Source organism: Talpa europaea (genome assembly GCF_964194135.1).
Source record: "Talpa europaea genome assembly, chromosome: 5".
Lineage (NCBI taxonomy): Eukaryota > Metazoa > Chordata > Mammalia > Eulipotyphla > Talpidae > Talpa > Talpa europaea.
The window spans coordinates 106,844,356-106,864,943 of NC_140071.1; the positions used below are offsets into that span (position 1 = coordinate 106,844,356).

At 32.0% G+C, this 20,588-nt stretch overlaps 1 protein-coding gene across 10 annotated transcripts in view; it reads left to right on the top strand.

The window, feature by feature from the left end:
* EPHA5 (EPH receptor A5) overlaps window positions 1-14,016 on the top strand; it is a gene marked incomplete at both ends in the record, with an annotated part of 318,509 nt that extends 304,493 nt beyond the window's left edge. For 6 of the 10 annotated variants that reach the window (XM_084234104.1, XM_084234105.1, XM_084234106.1 and 3 more), the window contains 2 exons: window positions 1,249-1,442; window positions 5,508-5,667. In XM_084234104.1, the coding sequence (XP_084090230.1) occupies window positions 1,249-1,442; window positions 5,508-5,667 (354 nt within the window). Of the gene's footprint in view, window positions 1-1,248; window positions 1,443-5,507; window positions 5,668-13,910 lie in introns of those variants that run through there. The other 4 variants (XM_084234099.1, XM_084234102.1, XM_084234101.1 and 1 more) reach the window with 1 other exon arrangement.
* Window positions 14,017-20,588: the final 6,572 nt, after the last annotated feature.

The following is a 20,588-nucleotide window of genomic DNA, read 5'->3' on the forward strand; positions in this document are numbered from 1 at the left end:
CCTTTACTCCTTTACCTTTACTCCTGTGTCATAACTTCTGTGTTAAAGTTTCCATTGCTTCTTTCCACCTGCCACTGATTTATTTTAAAATCCCTTTTTGCCAATCTTCAAAGTTATCTTTGTAAATTTCTAATTATTACTATATATTTTTATTCATCAAATGAAAATGAATGATTTAGTGAACAAAAATAAATTTTGATTATTTAGGAAATGTTATTATGTTCAGCAATATAAAAGAATCTCAATGATCTAGACATTTTGATAGCAGCAACATCAAGAATTTTTTGATAAAACATTCTCACAAATAGATTGATACTCGTAATGTGAGGTTACATTTAAAATCATGATGTCTGGGGCCTCGCCTGGTGGCGCAGTGGTTGAATGCTGTGTTGCGAAGCTGCCCGCAGCCTCTGCAGCACGGGTTCGCTCCCCGGCCCACATGGCAAGGGTCCCACATGGCGCTTGCAGACCTCTCCTGCCGCCTGCTGCTCCCCTCAGCAGTGTACTTCAGTCCTTCTGTCTGTTTTGCTCCCTGCTCTGGCTCTGGTGAATTCTCTCACCCTCCCGCGCTTCTGACTGTACCCAGTGCTTGTATAAATAAATAAATAAATCTTAAAAAAAATATCATGATGTTTGTAATGCTTGTGTTACTAAACAGTCATTCGAAATTCTTGACAGAAATCAGTAGATGATAATAAACAGCCAGACCTTGACATTATTAAATGATACATGAGACAGTTATGCTAATTTAGCCTTTGACTTATCCATCATTTACCATCTGAAAGTCTCTTTTAAGTAAAATTATAGTTCTATTACCTTAAAAAAAAAAGTGGTTCTGCACATAATTTTTCATTAAAAAGGCATTAACTTTTCAGAGAAATTACTAGAAAATTTTATCTCTATTTGATTCCAGAACACAGGATAAATAAAACATGAACTGTTTATTTTTATGTCAGTTAATTTTACAAATCACTCTTCATCAAGATCTTAGGTAAAAATGATTACCATTTATTTTCTTTATAATATGTGAAGAAATCCTGCCTTTGTATATTTTGATAGAATATTTATTTCTTTAGTTTTTATTTATGGAAGTAATCAGAGATTTTAGAGGTAGTGATGCTGGTGGTTGTTGCAAGAATAAGAATAAAATGGATGAAAATTGATGAAAATTGGAGAATAGGAAATCTCTCTAGCTATTCTGTACTAAACTTACAGTGTTGAGGACTGGTTCTATTTTGCTTTACACAGGTGATTAAAGCAGTAGAGGAGGGCTACCGACTGCCAAGCCCCATGGACTGTCCTGCTGCTCTCTACCAATTAATGCTGGATTGCTGGCAGAAAGACCGGAATAGCAGGCCCAAGTTTGATGAAATCGTCAACATGTTGGACAAGCTGATACGTAACCCAAGCAGCTTGAAGACACTGGTTAATGCATCAAGCAGGTATAATACCTTACCTAAGAGACTTTTATGAATGCAGCTAATTCAGAATGATGCCACAAATGCTATATTAACATTAATTATTTTTTGTATACATGTTAATCTATGAACCTAGTTTATTTGAATACAGTTTTTACATATTGATCTTTTACAATGAATCATATATAAATTATTCAATTATACTTTGATATATTTACCTGATCTAACAATTTAACATACCAGCTTCAGAAAAATGTTAACTATAGCCACGTATTGGCAGCATTAAAAAATTCTTAAATCTGTGTCTTTTCATGTGCTAAAGGAGGAAACATATTAGAAAATCATAAGGAAAAGCCAATTAAACACGGGTGTATTTTAAACTAGAGATATTTAGCAATAATTATGTTTTAATTTATTCAGAATGGATTTTAGTATCCATCATGTTTTATGAACATTGACAATTCCTTTAGAGAGTTGTACACAGATTTGACTAATCATTTATTTTGCAATTGAGTAAGACTTAAAACTGATAAATGAATTACCTTCTGAAAAAAATCTTACATGAGCTAATAAGCTTTTTTTTTCCTAAATGTGTGTGAATACTTTAAATAATAGTGCATGTTTGTTAGTGTGCTCTTCTCTTTAACCTTAGAAATTACAAAATTGTCCTCTAAAAAATGTATCAGTTGGATTCTGTAATAGAAATATACCTGATTTATTATTTTCTTTTACTAATTTGAGGACTTTTCTGATTTTACAAGAAAAAAAATGTCATGCTGGAAAATAAATTGGCTATTAGCATGGACTCAATGAGAAACAATATGTTGATAAAGTTACATAAGTTCTATGATTCTGAGATGACATTTGTTTATAAGACAAAAAGTCATTTTTAAATACAAATGAGTAGTGAATCTTCAAACTCTGTTCAGGCATCATTAACTTCCTGTGGTAGCAACTGGAGAATTGCCTTTTCTTAGAAAGAATTCCTTATGTTATTCCTGAGATCTCTGCTTTCAAATTGTTTATTATCATGCAAAATAGCATTTCTCTCATCTATTTGGTTGAATTATGTTAAGTAGTCATAAATGAACTTAAGGAAACAAAATCATAAAAATACATTGTATGATCTAAATTGTATTAATATATATCAGCCATATCATTATAACTTGAGAGCAGTTTTAAAATCTCCAAATTATTTTCATATTTTCCTTGCATGCAATATATAGAATTCTGCTTCTAGGTTTTATATAAAAGATTTGACTGAAGACTATATCACTCGATACCCCATCTTTAGTAGTCATCTACAGCTCCTGATTTTAGAAGGCATTAGTTCCTGATTCATTGTCTCTTTCTCGCTCTCCCTACCCATATCATCAAACTCAGTGATTTCAGTGAACATGTGGGTATTTGAATGTCTCTCAATATTTTGAATTTTTTTTTCTTCAACCATTTTGTTCTCTAACCTGCCTTATATTCCCCTTCCCATAATCATATTCTAGACTCTGTTCTTACCAAAAATTGTTGATACACAATATAATCTAACATAATCTCAACTTCAAGATCTTATTTTCTAAATGTTGCCTCCTAAATTTGTATCTTCAACAAATGCTTGACTCCATTGTTTAATGGTTACAAATCACTGCAAGGTATCTGTTTATCACCTCCAATGAGTATTCATGGCTATACTCTGTGTCATGCTTCCAGCTAGTTACTGAAGATACAGCATTGAGGAAAAATATGACCAAGAGTGAAAAATATTGGACATAATTAAACATTTTAAAAATTGACTTAGAAGTAAGAAGTGAGAGCAGAATTTAGGAGGATAATATGGAGGCTAGAATAATTTGCAGGTAAGAACTGATGATGTCTTGAACTAAGGTGACGACAAATAAGATATAGAGAAGTGGTGAGATGTGAAAAAATATGAATAGTCTGCACAGTGACACATGGTGAGGGGACTGAGGACAGAAAGGGCAACTATGGTACATATTACATATTACAATGGGGAGCAAGCACTCCAGGAGCAATTGGTTATGGAGTTGATAGAGATGTTGGAGTCATAGTCTTATGAAAATATGGAGGCATGGCATAAACATGAATATATCAGTCTCACGTCAGAAGTTAAAAATTGAGAAGAAATAGATGCTATTTGAAGTGTGAAATGAGGTAAAATTGCATAGAGTGGAGTTATATAGCCTGTGTAAAGAAGACATAGGTCTATGTCTTAGCTCCCTCCAAATTTTAAAGTCAGGAAAAGAGGTAACAGGGAAATTCAGGAAAAGTCAGGAACACTTAATGGCATTGTAACAAAGAGAATAATGATTAAAAAAAAACACTGAGATAAAATAGAATTTCAACATGGTACGGGTGGTATTGAATGTTTCTAAGGGGTCAGTCATCTTACTGATTGAAAATTATTCACAGGTTTTTGCAAAATAAATGACATTGCAGGCCTCCCCGGTGGTGCAGCGGTAGAGCACTGGGTTGTGAGGCTGCCCGCAGGTTCTGCAGCGCCGGTTCAATCCCCAGCCACTGGGTGAGGGTCCCACACGGCGAGCAGACCTCTCCTGCCGCCCGCTGCTCCCCTCAGCAGTGTACTTCGTCAGTCTGCCTGCTCTGTTCTCTGCTCTGACTCTGGTGAATTCTCTCACCTTCCCATGCTTCTGACTGTACCCAGTGCTTGTATAAATAAATAAATAAAATCTTTAAAAAAATAAATAATGACATTGCTCACCTCACCCAGAGCAATTTTTATGGAATTAGTTTGTAACAGACTACACTGTAGTAAATTGAAGTGTAAATGAATGTGAGAAAGTGCAAAGACCATGAATAGAAAGAAAGCTCTCTCTCCTATATCTTATGCTTGAAATTTATTTAAGTAAACTCCCATTGATGGACATTTAAATTGTTTTTGATGTTTGCTCTCATTAGTGAAAAGGTATGCATGTATATTTAGCTATTTTAGCTGATTAATTCCTAAGATACATTTCCAGAAATGATATAATTATTATCATATCATTACTATTAGCCAAAGAGTATGAAGTTAAGAGCATCTCATGGTTTGATTGATTGTTTACTTATGTATTTGGGGTTCCATTATATTTTCAAGTTCTGCTAGCTAAGTGAATTAACAAACATCCTTATGTAACAGCATAAAATAAAGAATAAATAATTTACGATCTTTCTGGGAAATTAGCTTAAATGAGCATGACTTTCTCTGGAGAGTCCAGAAGCAGTTGGTTTTACATAAATTATCCCATTTATAAATACTTGGTAACATTTTTTGTGTTTTCGTGTTTTTTTTAAAGATTTTATTTATTTATACAAGGACTGGGGTACAGGTCAGAGGCACGGGAGGGTGAGAGAATTCACCAGAGAGAGAGTGGGAAGCAGACAGCAGACAGCGTCACAGCACAGCGCTCAATCCGCTGCACCACGAGGGAGGCCGTTTTTTTTTGTGTTGCTTTTATAAACAAAACAATAATAGGCAAATACATGTCAATCATGACATGGATTTTTAAGCTAATGGTTTATAATACAGAAAGTTTACTTATTAATCCATTATAATCCCTTACTAATTATTAATAGAGAAACAATCTGATTAGATTATTGTGTATTTTGAATTATTTTTTAAGATTTATTTATTTATTTATTTATTTGTTTATTTATTCATTTATTTATTTGTTTATTTATACAAGAACCGGGGTACAGGCCAGATGCGCAGGAGGGTGAGAGGATTCACCAAAGACAGAGCTGGGAACAGAACAGGCAGCTTGACTAAATACACTGCTGAGGGGAGAAGTGGGCGAGACCAGAGAAGTCTGCTGCACCATGTGGGACCCTCAATGGCTGGCCGGGATCGAACCGGTGCTACAGAGGCTGTGGACAGCTTCACAGTCCTGCGCTCAACTGGCTGTGCCACCAGGGGAGGCCCTAATTATTTTTTCCATGTGAACATTTGTTTAGTTTTCCTTATAAATGTATCCATATCCATATACAAAGTCTATTGACTATGAACTGGTATTACAGAGTTTGTTATAAAATAGTTAAAAATGTTACTTTTAATATTTTTTGTTTTATATGTTTTAGAGTATCTAACTTATTGGCAGAACATGGCCCACTGGGATCTGGGGCATACAGATCAGTTGGTGAATGGCTAGAAGCAATCAAAATGGGTCGATATACAGAGATTTTTATGGAAAATGGATACAGTTCAATGGACGCTGTGGCTCAGGTGACCTTGGAGTGAGTAATTTTTCTGATAATTTTTACATAATTGCTGGGTTGAGGAAAATTGTTCAGAAACCAATCTGGATGAGGTCAAGGGAAATCAGTTAATCTTTGTCTATGTGTGGCAGCTTTCAAAGAAGCCTCTTCTTTTATAGCCTGTATTGTTAACAACTGCATGGTTAATGCTACTTGTGACCAGTATCTTTGCTTCTTTGCTTCAAATAAATAGCATTTGAATATTTAAATAACTGGAATAACAACTCCTTGGCAAAATACTGGTATTTTGTGTCGTGGAAAAGATGTTTTCTTGACAAAGTTTTTATACTGGTACCTATGTTATTTGAATGTAAATACAAAACAAGCTGTAAGCACAATTGGTGTGGCTAGTCCTACATAATGACAAAACATTTTTCTTGAATTTTGGCTATGATGATTATCCAGGTAACAATCATTTAAACAAAGCTTCCCAGGCAGGAATCTCATTTAATCTCTAAGTGGTGCACCTTATATTCTTGTGATCCAAGGATATATCAGATCCTGCCTCTGATTTATTTGGTATAATCTCAGTGGAACCAATTGTGCCCTTTTCTGTTTGCACGTTTAAGATAAAATTTATTAAACCTTATTAAATAAAGATCACTAGAGTTAAATATTAAATTCTTTAAGGTTGTAAGTTGTTTGTATTTTATTATATACTCTGTATGTGTAATTATTTTAGCCTAATATTTGTTATTTGTGAAAATTAACTGTCGTTATGGTGGTTCCATCTAGATTACATTAACATTAATAATGTTTTAACCTGTGAATATAATGCTAACTTATTCTAAATTACCTTACAAATTCAAAGGTTAAAATATTGTTGTAAGGATTAGAACATGGTAGATCCTTCTAAGATACTAATCCACAGTGCTTTTTCTATCACTTCATGTAGTGTGAGCATTGAGCATTTCTCTCTCACCATTTCTATTATTCTGGCATTCTTTGACTCATTGATTCACTCCATATCCACACAAAAGGTAACAGGGTACCATCATTTGTCACCAGTTAATATCATATTCTCAGGATTTCTCTTATTTCATGTCTATAGCTAAAAAGACCTAAAATCACCAATTAAATTAAGATTGCTCTCTTAATTTACTGAATCTCATTTCTTACTATCACTCCAAATCATATCTACTTAATGATATATATGCATTGCCCATTATTTCTTTGGACACTCAGAGAACTCACTTATGCTATATTTAAAATAGTAAACAGACAATTTTACTGATAATTTAAAACTATTTTTACATGATTGCTATTTAATTTTTCAGTAAAAATGGTCATTTTAATTTATTAAAGTCATTTGTCATTTTATATTAAAATGATACTGTAGGTATTTCTTCTACCCAATGTCAGATTTCTTGTAAATATATAATAAAACTATTTGCATTAAACAACGTCTCTTTTTTTATTAAAATAACACATATATATTTACATTTACATCCCCTATGCTTTTGTTTCTCTCTTCACAGCATAGTTATAATCACAATTTTTTTAAACATGAACTATATTTTACTTTATTTCTTTGGGCTTCAAAATACTATAAATATGTTGACTATTTTAGCAACATGGTTTTACTTTTTCTTTTTCTTTTTAATTTTTTCTCTTTACTTTCCTGTGTCCCTCTATCCCCAAACTCTTTTTATTTTCTATCTTTTCCTTTAAACCTTAGTAGCTTTTTCTATCTTTTTAAGAAGATTCTCCATCTTATTTCTATTCTCCTATAATTTTTTTCTTTAATTGGTTCAATTTCTTCTCTGTATATATTATTTTAGTAATTTGTGGCCTACTGCTTCCTTTCAAATATTGTGTTTTTTTTTAAATTAATTTACTCTGATCAGCAGAGTAAAATGAAATTAGGAGATTTACTGATATCTTTCTGTTCAGATAATGTTGGTTTCCATGTCAATTGCTTCAGATTCTTGGGGTCCATAATAATACATTCCTTATTAGGAACTGGGCCTGCAAACCTTTTACTCTGGTGAAAATAATTCTTGGAAAGTCTAGTACTTTTTAAAATACATATCCTCTTGTCTACGGCATCTCTCCTATTTGGTAACAATATATTTATCAAAATAGCATGTTAAATAATTCACAGGATAGGAAATAGTGATTTACTTGTTTGGTCAGGAATATAAGAAAAAATTATCTGCATATTTTGCTTGCACTCCTCCAAAAAAGTCAATCATTTATTTGTGCAAATAAACCTGGGGTAGCAGTAAAAGCAAACCAAGGTCTTAAAACATGCTGATAATGATTTTTTTTAACACATGGTCTTAACCAATATCTAAATAATAATTTTGTGGTGGCAGTGTTGTATTTAATAAAATATTAAATATTACCATCAATGTTATTGCCAGGGCATAATAAAAACTACAAGGTGAAGAATACCTTAATACCTGCAGTAAATGCTTAGAAAAAAGCTAAAATCAATAATGCAAAAGATCAAACTATCACATATTTAAAGTAGAAAAGATATGTTGTAATTTGTGCCATCAAATGTGTTTTGATAGTGGTTTTAGAAAAAGAAGAGCAAAAAATAAAATTTTTTAGAACCACAGTCTTCGTTAAAAATTCCTTCGTAAAGATTTCATTTTATTTCTTTATGAATTTTTTGTCGCACATGAGTACATGGCTTAATGTGGAAAGGAAATGAAACATTATGAGTTCTTAGAGTCAAAGTGTATTCAGTGAAACTGACTTTCAATCTTAGACATTTCTGTCTGCTTTTCTCTGTACTTAAACCTTGCTGTTCTGTATAGAGTATTCATATTAGAACAATTGTTGTGGCAGTAATAATACAATCTGTGCTATAGTGCATAAGTACAGTGAGTTATTGTCAACAGGGGGAATTGTGAGCTTCAGGTGAGTTGTAAATTGAATCCAAAGTTTTGAATTAAGGAGAGACTCACAGCTGCTTTTTAAGCTGTTTGCAGACCAGCGCTGCCAACTTTTGATTATTCAGAAAATGAGAAAATCCAATGAATTTAATATTATACCTATTTGTGTAAGCTGGAGAGATTCCTGTTAATATGATTTATTTAAATGTGGCCCTAAAGTACAAAATGAAAGTTTTTTAAGGCCAGAGCCAAAATTTGTGCACACTAATTCAAATAGATTTCTTGTTAATAGTCATTATGCATAATTTATTATATACTTGAAGTGCACATTGTACTTTCTATTCTCTGTGTTCAACATAATTTAGCTGAAATTTCTAGTTTAAACCCTCACAGTGTCTCATCTGTTAAAAATCATGACCAGACCATGTTAAATTCTCACTTGTCAAATGTAAATATCTTGTACTATAAATATAGAAATGATTATCAGGATTCTTTTAAGTGTACCAAAAATTTCCAAACATACATCTGCATGAGAAGACTATATAAAAGAATAAATATTGAAATTTAGTGAATATTTACTAATCTCTCTCCTCCCTTCTCCTACCGAGCCAATGTTAGTGGGTTAAATACCAGTGTTATAAGACAACGATATGTAAAGCAGAAGGGAGAAGAATGAATAAGGGAAAGCCTTACCCACAAGTGGATTAATTAAATCCGAAATAATCAAGAGTTGGCTCTAACAACCAGACACCTCTTGTTATTCTCCATTTTTTCATTCTGCCATTTTAGCCTCATAATACCAATGTTTTCCATTTGATGGAAATATTTTTTAAATGCTGGAATGTAACCACAACAATAGCAACTCATTATATTTGCACCTTTTCTAAAACTAAACATCTTGTTGACAAAGTTCAAGCTACTTTTTATGTAACAGTACTATTTTCGTCATGTTTAGATTCATATGCCTGTGCAGAAATATAGTTTATCACCATTGAAATTGGCCTTGGGTATTACTTAAGATTACACGTTGTCATGATAAAATTAACATGATGTATATATGAAAGGGACACACTTCAACAATGCCTAGCTATAAAATTTCCTATATAGAAAAATGAAATGAGCAAAATAGCATATTTTCCTACTATTTTTTTCAAAAATCATTGCAAATAGAGCAGAACCTTCATCATTAAATGTAAAATATTTAATTGTTTTTATGAAGCTTTTCACACATTATTGTTTCTAAATTAACCATTTAATATGCCAGCTTGTACTGTGGGCAAAGGATTAGTGTGGAGATTGTTGGACATCACTGAAGTGTGAGAATAAAATTCTTTAAAAGAACATACATTGAAGCATTTGTCAATATTAAAGTTATTAAACCTTGGGCCTCCCCTGGTGGCGCAGCGGTTAAGCACTGGACTGCGAAGCTGCCCGCAGCCTCCGCCACGCTGGTTCGATCCCCAACCACTGGCAAGGGTCCCACATGGCACTACAGACCTCTCCTGACGTGCCTGCTGCTCCCCTGAACAGTGTACTTTGTCAGTCTGCTGTTCTGTTCCCTGCTCTGGCTCTGGTGAATTCGCTCACCCTCCCACACTTTTGACTGTACCCAGTGCTTGTATAAATAAATAATCTTTTAAAAAAAAAAAAAGAAAAAAAAATAGTTATTAAACCTTTACTAGAAATATTTTTGTTACCATTTAAATTCTCTTTTGTAGTATCAAGAGAGAAATATTAAACAGAATTTTTAAAGAAATCTCTTTGGTGGAGAACAATTTTAATTTGCATAAGTGATCTTATTTTTTTCCCCACTTTTTCAATGAAAAATCACACTGTAAAAGGCATATGTGTATTGTATTGCATTATCATCTTGATGTTTTCTGAAGCTCTGCACATTAACTTGATAGGTTTTGAATTGACGGATCAGATTTTTTTTAAGATTAATTTATTTATGCATACAAGAATGGGGGTACAGGCCAGAGGTGCAGGGGGTGAGAGGATTCACCAGAGACAGAGTGGGAAGCAGAACAGATAGATTGACTGAAATACACTGGTGAAGGGAGCAGCAGGCAAGCCAGGAATGGTCTGCTGCGGCATGTGGGTAACTCCCTGGCCGGCCAGGGATCGAACTCATGCTGCAGAGCCTGCAGAAAGCTTCACAGTACTGTGCTTACCCCTTGTGCCACCAGGGAGGCCCATGGTCAGATTTTTTTTTAAAAAGCATTTCACTAAAGATACATAATATATGACAGTATGTAAAATGTAATGTTGTTCTTCTTTAACTCCATTTCCCCCATGGAGAGATGGGGTAGGGGTAGAAGGAAAGGGAATAGGGAGAGGGAGAGGAAGAAAAAGGGAGCAAAGAGAGATAGGGGATTTCACTGGTCTGACCTTCTGTATGCATCATAGGGGATAATCAGATCACAAATTGACTTTGAAATTAAAATCATGCTTAGTTCACTGGGAAAATTTGAATAAATAGAACTTAAAATCTGTACATATGAACTGTTCTGAGGAATGAGAGATACTGTTTACCTGAAACACAAAATTATAATTGCATTTATCAGTCAAGTACAGCTCCTTAAGATTTTCATTCTTAGGTATAACATAGATGTAAGAAAAATTAAATTCCCAATGCACTGAGCTAGAGTCTTTCATATGGTAAAGTTATTTCAAAGAATTAAGTCATAGTTGAATTTAATATAACAACAAGTTAAGACAATGAAAATAAAAATGGCACACTAGTGATTTCGTAATATCAGACAAAACAAGAGTTGGAATATGAAAACACACACACTGCAAATTAAGGTTTTGGTATTATATATGCAAAGTCCATGCTTTTTTAGTGAGGAAACCTATAAAATCTTTCCTTTTTAGGTCATAAATGTAAACTACAGTAATCATTTTCAAAAGTTGATCTCTATAATTGGATTAGCCATACAAAATTTGCAATTTAGTGACACGTATATCAATACTTTTGAACTTTGAACTTCCGAATCACTTGTGGGCTTTTAAATCATACGATAAAACATGTGTTTTTAAACTCCAATTACTAATTTAATTCTCTTGTTGAGATTTTTTACAAGAAATTTAATCCCCCCCAAAAAAAATTAGCCATGTTTGTCCCACATTTACATAAGACCAAAGTTTGCTAATGAGCTCCCATGAATACCCAAACCTGCACAGTTCTTCATGATTCACAAATTACATTTGGAAACATGAGAATTTTAATTAGCTCACAACTGAAACTGCCATAAAGTATACAGTAGGTTACCATAGTTACAAAAAGTATGTGTTTCATTCCCTTCATTAAATATCTTCTCTTTTCTAGAATTTTGGATATTTGATATTATATCTATAGAGCTCTCATTTTACAGATGAATAAATAATCACATATAATTTTATATACTTTGCTCAAAATAGTATCTTAGATTAATGAGAAATTAAGAGTTTCAACTTTGATATTAGGTTCCTGGTTTTAGTCCTGGTTCTTCTGCCTACTCACTGTGTCATTTATCCAAATGATTTAAACTCTTTAAGACCTTTTTCCTTATCTATAAAAAGAGATTAACAAAAATCGTATCATAGTGTTTTCTATTTTTCAAGCTTATAAAAGAGGATATCTTCATTGTCACCTATTATTTACATATTTACTGCAATAGTTTTCAATCAGGGGAAATTATGCCACTCAGGGGACATTCAGCAATGTCTGGGACATTTTGTCTTGTCACAGCAGAGAGAGGATGGTGCAGCCCCTTTAGTATTTACTAAGCAGAGGTCAGGTGTGCTGCTAGATATACTACAATGCTTGAGCCAGCCCTACGCAACAGATTATCCAGCTATACTGTTAACATGGACAAGGCTGACAAATTCTGACTTAGTAGAAGAGACAAGATTATAGTTCAGGTTCTCACCTTAGTCTGTAACTAGCTATTTTATAGTTTATCATAATTAGTAATAGTGATTTTATATCAAAGTGAATTTTCACTGGCTTTTAGTTTTGTTGATTTTCTTCCATGCCTACCATTATTAATATTTTTATATTGTATTCTGGAGTCCTATAGCCATAATTTCTGAATTTAATGTTTAATATTTACTTTCTGAGAATTCTTAGTATCAATTGCTTCATTTTTATTACTTGCCATTTGCTAAAATTTTCATCAGAAATCAAGAAAACACAAAGGGAAAAGAAATCTACAGTGTTATTTAATAAAATTACTTAAATAAATAATTATTTCAGTTATTAATATATATAGTATGTACCCATTTATTAATTTTGTCCTCTGATAATTGATTACTTTGAGTTTCAAAAACTATTCAATTATATATATAATGATTCTAATGTTCCTGTATCCAATTCTGTAGAATTCTAAGATATTATGAAATTATTGCATTTATTAAATGTAAAACATTGTTATGTGCAGCATAATATGTTCAATAAAATAATTAACTAAAATAGTTCGCTAACAGGATCTAACTTGGCAGTTTTGCCATGTAGTATTTTGAAATTTTAATGCTCATTTTTCCCTCTAATTAATGTTTATCATTTGCCAAAGATACCTGGATCATTATTTTGCCAGCTATATATTTTAGGGGGATAGAATTCTTGAATACCTGTGAAATTACATTTAGAAACCATAGGCACTAGTCCTGATCATCATAATATGCACTAAGTTTAGAAACCTAAATATTTGCAATTTCCTTTCAAATAATAAGCCTATTTAAAAGAACCAATATGAAAATATTTTGTTTGAAAAGACTTTTTGATAGCGTGTAATCTTTAGAATGCTCTAATGCCAATAGAGACTGTATTTTATTTGGTAAAGGAAGAAAGCTCTGGTACTTTGGGTTCCAAGTGGAAAATAAATATTTAGAGTGATGATTAACTCCTAGATTTATGTTATATAAAATGATTATACTGACAGTCATTTGAAGAATTTGATCTACAACTGCTTAGCTGTAAAATTGTATTTCTTATGCTTACTTCTTTTAACAAAAAAAAATTGTGCTTGTGCATATTGTAGGTCCACATTTTTAAAACTGTTCAATAAAATTGTACTCTTTAAATTAAATATATTCTAGTAAGAATTTGCAAAATTTCTTCAACAATCTGTGCCACTAAATTAATGATGTGTTAAAAAGTCGTTATTAGATATGCCTCTTTATGTAATATCACTCCTCTCTATCAACATTCCTTTGAAAGCACATTTTCATGGTACAATTTTGGAACATGATTTTGAAAATTGGACCCTGTATGTCTAAATTGGGACTGTGACATAATTAGTTCCTGCACAATGTTTTCCTTTATACAGCGTGAAATATTGAGGTGTGCTACCCATTGAATCAATACATACATCCAATGTGTGCTTTCTTCATGCAGGGATTTAAGACGGCTTGGAGTGACTCTTGTCGGTCACCAGAAGAAGATCATGAACAGCCTTCAAGAAATGAAGGTGCAGCTGGTAAATGGGATGGTGCCATTGTAACTTCATTTTAATGTCACTTCGTCGAGTGAATGAATCTGCACTTTGTAACTAGCCCTGAGATTTTTTTTAACAAATAAGGGGGAAAAGGGAAAACTCAGTGATTTCTAATCTTTAGACGAGATTTGATTCAACCACAGAATTTGTAATCAGTGTTTTACTAAAATCTCTTATCTTTCTCTCAGTGTCTTCATTTTTCAGGAAGCAAATATAAACTGCATGGAATAAGAACATGAGGTTAACTATTACCTTATGTTACAAGAATAAAATCCTTCCTACCACTTCCACAAAATTTTATACATGAAGAATATAATTACGTATAGCACCTTTATAGACTGAATTAAGGCAGCCCCTTTCAATACTTCTAAGAATCTACTTGAAAGGAAAAGTTTTATAGCCATTTGTGGGCTAATCTAAGCTGCAATTTGCTGAAGTTTACTTCAAGTCTTATTTGTCTACATAAGTGTATTGAAGAGCAATATCATTAGATAATTTCTTACTAGATATCTTCCTTTGTAATTTTTAAATGCTGTTACACAGCATTAACTTATAGAAACTAGCGTATAAACATGTTGCTTGATAAGAACAAGTACAATACAGGGTGTATATTTATTTTTCTGTGTTATAAAATTTACTTTTACTTGCTCTTCTAGAAACTGTTAAGTAATAAGTGTGTACATACTGTATAATTTGCTGTATACTCCAGGAATCAATTTAATTTAGAGTTGTGTGTGTGTGTTGGCACATGTGTGCAATACCACCCTGCTTGCATTTTTAGTAACATTTTAATTATATCAACATACAGGAACAAATGTTCCAGAGTATAATACGAATAAGAGAAAAAGGAAGCAGTAAAACAAAATTGAGCAGAAGTTTGTGTATTTTTTCCTCTCATGTGTCCAAAAGCTACTAAATCTCTTTATTCACTAACAGGAAATGTCTATAAGATTAAATCCCCTTTGGCTTTTTAAAAACACATTGTGATATGGGTGACAATGCATTACCTCTAGCCATTAATCTTGAACCCCTGTAAGAAATTTCACCTTTCTGATTCCCAGAAAATATCCTGTCAAGGAAAGTTGACACCGAAGGGCACATTTTCAGCGGGATGTAGAAGGATTTAACTGTGCAGGCTTCTGTTAATGTCGTTAAATCCAAGCACATAGCACTAAGCATTACTCTTAAGTTTTAATCCTGTGTAACCATTTCCCCTGTGGCTCAGCTCTAGAAATTTTGATATTACAGCAGCAATGGAATGATGACATATATATATATATATATATTATTTTTCTCTTCAGAATTCTCTCTATTTCAAGACGTCAAGTTTTATTAGCTGATGGCAATACATTTGCTTGATAATTTCATATAGCATTCAGTTATGTGGATTCAATTTATTTTGATGAACCAATGCAAAGTATTATTTAACTGACCTTACTAAGGAATTTAAAATATGTTCAATGTATGGTCCATTTACCACAATTGGTGAAAACTGGTATTTGTGGTACAAATTACATAATTCATTAGAATTTGAACAAAACTGAGCTCCTTGGTGAAACAATCTTCTTTTTTTGCATTATTTTACTTTATCTAAATTTTGGAATAACAAAATTATTCAAGGAGCACACATATGAACAAAATATAGTCTACTCATGATTATAAATGACAGTATACTATATTAAAATAGACTGTATTAATGAATTCCATAGGAAATATGGCTGCATTATATTGAGGGTATTCTTTTTTTGAAGCACCCAATTCAGTTGAATATTAGTAAATACAAGAATAAAATTCAGTGTGCAAGATCTTTCTTTTCTACATTTTCCATCTTTAAATTTAAAGAAAAAATGAAGTAGGACTTTGTTAAAGAAAATGACAGAAAAGGAAAAGTTGTAAATAATTATCAGATGTATTGAATTTTGTTCAACTAAGGCTACACTTCTTTATGAAGTCTACTGTAGCATGGGTCCACACAAATTATGTTTCAATTATACCTACTGGTTTTGTAAAATATCCAGATAAAAATAGAAGTTTAACATTGTCTTGATAAAATCACAAGTAAGCAAGAATTACCATTATTAAAGATGCATTTGTTCATTTAAGAAACAAACTCAAACCAGCTCCTTTTGAACAAAATATTTGCAGGCTGAGTTTCAAATTAATGAATTTTGTAAAAACAATCAAATTTAACCAATAGAATAAGAATTGAGAAACTCAAAGAAAGAATAGACCTATTGATTTAAAAGGTAAACTACCATACATTTTAAAGTTGATTACCTACAACTACTTATAAGAAACACAGATATTTTCTAAGTTATTTTCCAACTTTATAAATTCAGCGATGATTCAGAGGTCAGGAGAGAGTATAAGTGACCTGAAGTTATACTGTAGGTTTCCTCTTATTTTTCAAAATGCCTTCTAAATCAATTTATATCAAATTTATTTGATTACTTTGCAGACCTAGTGTTTATTTTGGAAAGTAAATTGAGTTAAGAAAATAAACAGCTTTCATCTATATCTCACTTTGGTTGAGAATTTCTAAGAAATGTCAATATTATCTTAGAAAGAATGAAGAGATTTTTGAAGAAGATTTGTTTCCCCCAAAAGAGAAAATAATTTCTTTCTAAAATATTTGTTCACCACTGGACATGTCACCAATTGGAAAGTGTCAATATCATCTGTAAATGTGAGAAGTAGAGTAAGAAGAGGCCTGTCTCTTGAAATGCAGTGAGGCAGTAACCCAGGGCAAGGTTTAACAAATCCTGATTGTGTGATTTCTTATCATTTTGATTCATTTTGTCACCCACCAAACAACCAAAAATACAGCATAGAAGATAATTTTAGCACATAAGAGAGATTTGTCAAATAATATATAATGTTATTATAATTATCATTATAGCAATAATTTAGTAGATGGGTCTTTTTCAGTGTTGAACTTTGAAAAATAAGTACAAGCAGGGAGCAATTTTCAATTTACTGATACCTGTTGAAGTCACTCAATTACTGCTTTTATCATTCACCCTTTTTTTCCCCCTAATCTTACCATTTGCTCACATGTACAATTACACATATTCAATTGTTCTTCTTGGCCATTGAAATGTATGAACAGTATGTAAAAATGTAAAGACTTTGATTTTTCCATTTAAAAAATTAATATGCATGGTCTTTTATTTCTTGTATTTTAATCACCAAGTCAGTGTTCTAAAGTTGTAGGATTACTGTAAAAATTATATTCCAATATTCTACCTAAACTAAAATGTGGCCAGCATTGTTAGTTTTCAAGTTGCCAAAACAATACAGAACATCCGTAATGCAGTTTGTAAAAAACTTTTAACCAGTGTGCAATGATGAAGAGATAGTTCTACATCTCAAGTTTGGAATGAAAAACTAGTATAAGTTGAAAACTTATGTGTTGCATGTCTACTATTTAATCTCTATGTGAACGTTAAAGATTTAAAAAAAATATTCTTTCTCCCATTTAAAGTGGGTTCTAAGAAGCACAAGCAGAGATATTTACCTGTGGAAAACATTTTTGGCTGTAATTGTGCATTGGATAGCATATGCTTTTCAAGTCAGATGTTAGAAATTTACTAGATGTACGATGTTACAGTAGAATAAGATTCTTTTCTCATTTTGTTCTTACTAAAAGAAAAAAAGAACGTTAAGTATAATAGTAAACTGTCTTTGATTATGTCCTGCCAGATGTTTAAATGCAAAGTAAATAAAAAGTAGATACAATAAGATGATGATGATGATGATGATACTGAATAAACAATCAAATGCTAGTTTTATTTGAAATTAATAACTAGAATACATCATCATTTTTTCAACTCTGTAGCACAGCTGGTTACATTGAATATTTTTCTCTATTATGTTGTTAATTATATAGTAATGTATCAAAAGAGAAATAGATAAGATGTCTTTTCTTTCCTTGTTGATTTATAAAAATGTCTTTTCACACATAAATGATTGAATGTTCCTTTTGAGAATGACCACATAATTATTGGTTAGAAGATACCAATTCTTTAAAAAAAGAGTCTATTTATGATCAGAATCAAATATCATTTGCTTCTAAATGTTAATGAAAAAAATTGAAGATGGTAAAATATTCAGGCTGGACTATATTGACAGCAGAGGTTTCAGTGGTCAACATATTTGTAAATCTTTAGGCTGCTGTGGTTTTTCAATTATTTATAAGTATGTAAATTTTATTGGTAGTAGTCTGAGAATACAAGCTATACTCAGTAATTTGTTAGTATTTGTTTATTAATATCTCTTAGTTGAGGCAGATCAGAAACAGCTGTATAGTGTATCTTGTTCTGTGCTAGGCATTGGGGCATCTCAAATCCCTGCCTCAGCATCAATTCAAGGAAGGATTAGTATTTCTGTATTTTCCCCATTTGAAACACTATGTGCATTTGGTTTGTGTACATGTTTTTTGTAGTGTAAGATATGAAATTTTATATTTTTTCAGAAAATAAAAAACCCTTTGAATACAGTTAAATGCACTTGTCATGCTTGACCTCCAAATATACAGACTTTGTCAAATGATTTTGACTAGTTCTAAGAAAAATGTTTGAATTTCCTATGCTAAAAATTTAAAATTCAATCAACTTCCATTTTTCCCATCAACATATTCATGAATCTTTGCATTTGAATAATTTTGGTAACTATAGTTTGATACTGAGGTTGTAGGACGTGAACATAACATGAAACCTAATAAGTTGATTTGTGACAATGTATAACAACATCACTCAGGATATAAAAAGGAAAAAAAAAAGCGTGTGTATCGTCTACAATAAGAAGACTTTTTTGCTTACCAGATTTAGTTGGTCATCTGCATCTGCTTATAAGGTGATAGAGTTGCGTTAATATAGGAAACGGTGTCATTAAGTACAAAAGTTCTTTCTTCATCTATTATTGAATGTGTTGTATCATTTTGGTCTCCTTTTGTAAAGAGCATAGCAAACAATTTTGTGTATTTGTGGATATAAACCATATTTGTATTTTTTGTATTTATGTTCATAAAAAAATGATGCTACCATTCTATGGAAATAGTACATAACTCTCACCTATGCATAAAATCACTCTTCTTTGGGATATCATTCAATATTTTAATAGATAAACTCATACAAGGATTTTGAGTTCTTTTTCACCAAGTATAGTATTGCTGTTTCTTTGCCACAGTGGTAAAGATTTGATGACAAAGGGATTTTTCTGCATCGCTTTAGGCACTCCTGACAAGGTAGGAGGGAATAGATGGGGGTAAAGGGAGAAATTTGACATTTGATATGACTGCACTATTCTGTATTAGAATTGTTCGCTGTTATCTTTGAAATAAATATCATTGTCTCTACTGATGCAAAAACCATGTTTCAAATCTTAAGCCCAAGACCTGGCTTCTGAATAGCAGAAAGACTTAATTTGGATCCTTTTCTAATGTATGTCATATTTTCCTAGATTATAATCTCAGAAATTGCAATAAATACTTTTAGTTGTTTCCAGGTATAATAGCTGAACTTCATAAATGGAACTTTGAAATCTCCAGGTAATTAACTACCAAATGTTACCAAAAGTAAAACAAATTGATATTTATGAAAATCGTCAGTAGCCATTTAAATTAAGTAGCATTGTATTAGATGTAATTTTACTTGAATTAAGCAAGCCAAAACATAAATTGGAATGAAGCTAAGAAATATTGAAATATATAATTTTTTTCACCGTAAGAGTTATTTTGTTTTTAAGTCATTTCTCTAATAACTTTAAAAGTGGATTATGAAAAATAGTATTATGTTGAAGTTATTCATTTCAATTTTAAGTTTCTTTGTGACCCTAATTTTCTAGAAAGTGAACATTTATATCAATCCTTTAGGTGAGGTATTTATTCTGTTTTTCTATTGAACAAAGGTCAAAATGGAGACCATGCAAGGATATGTGAGATCATATATCCAGATCATATAGCTCATTAATATATTGCTTTTCTTTTTTAAAGTTAACCCTCTGCCTCTGAGTTCCAGATAATGTCCTCCTAACTGTTTTGAATTCTGTCCATATGATTGTTCCTTCTCTTGAATTTTCTGTTATCCATCTCCCCTGACTCCCTTCACCTTATTTTTTATATCCACATGAAGGGGTATTACATTGTGGTTGTCTGGAGCCAGCACTTCAAATCCACTTATTAGCATGTGAACTCAGGCAAGTCATTTAGCTTCCCTAGCCTCAGGTACCTCATCTATTAAATGAGGAAATAATATGGCCACTCTGAGTATCTAGTGAATGCATCTAGAATACATCTAAGATGTATAGTGGAAATGGTACCCACCATGTAATTCTTCGGTAAATCTCCTGCTCTCTTGCTTACCTACCATTTCTTCACTGTGGAAACATATAAAATAATTAACTTTGTTATTTCTCCTCTCATTCATGTCATAGAAATCGTTCCCCTCATTCTTTATTTTAACTTAATGTTACCCAAAAATTTCAAGCACTTAGAAAATGTAATAGTATTTGAATCAGTTTTCTTCTAAGCCAGCTTCAACAATATTCAACTAATGCCAACCTTGTTTTATACAAAACTC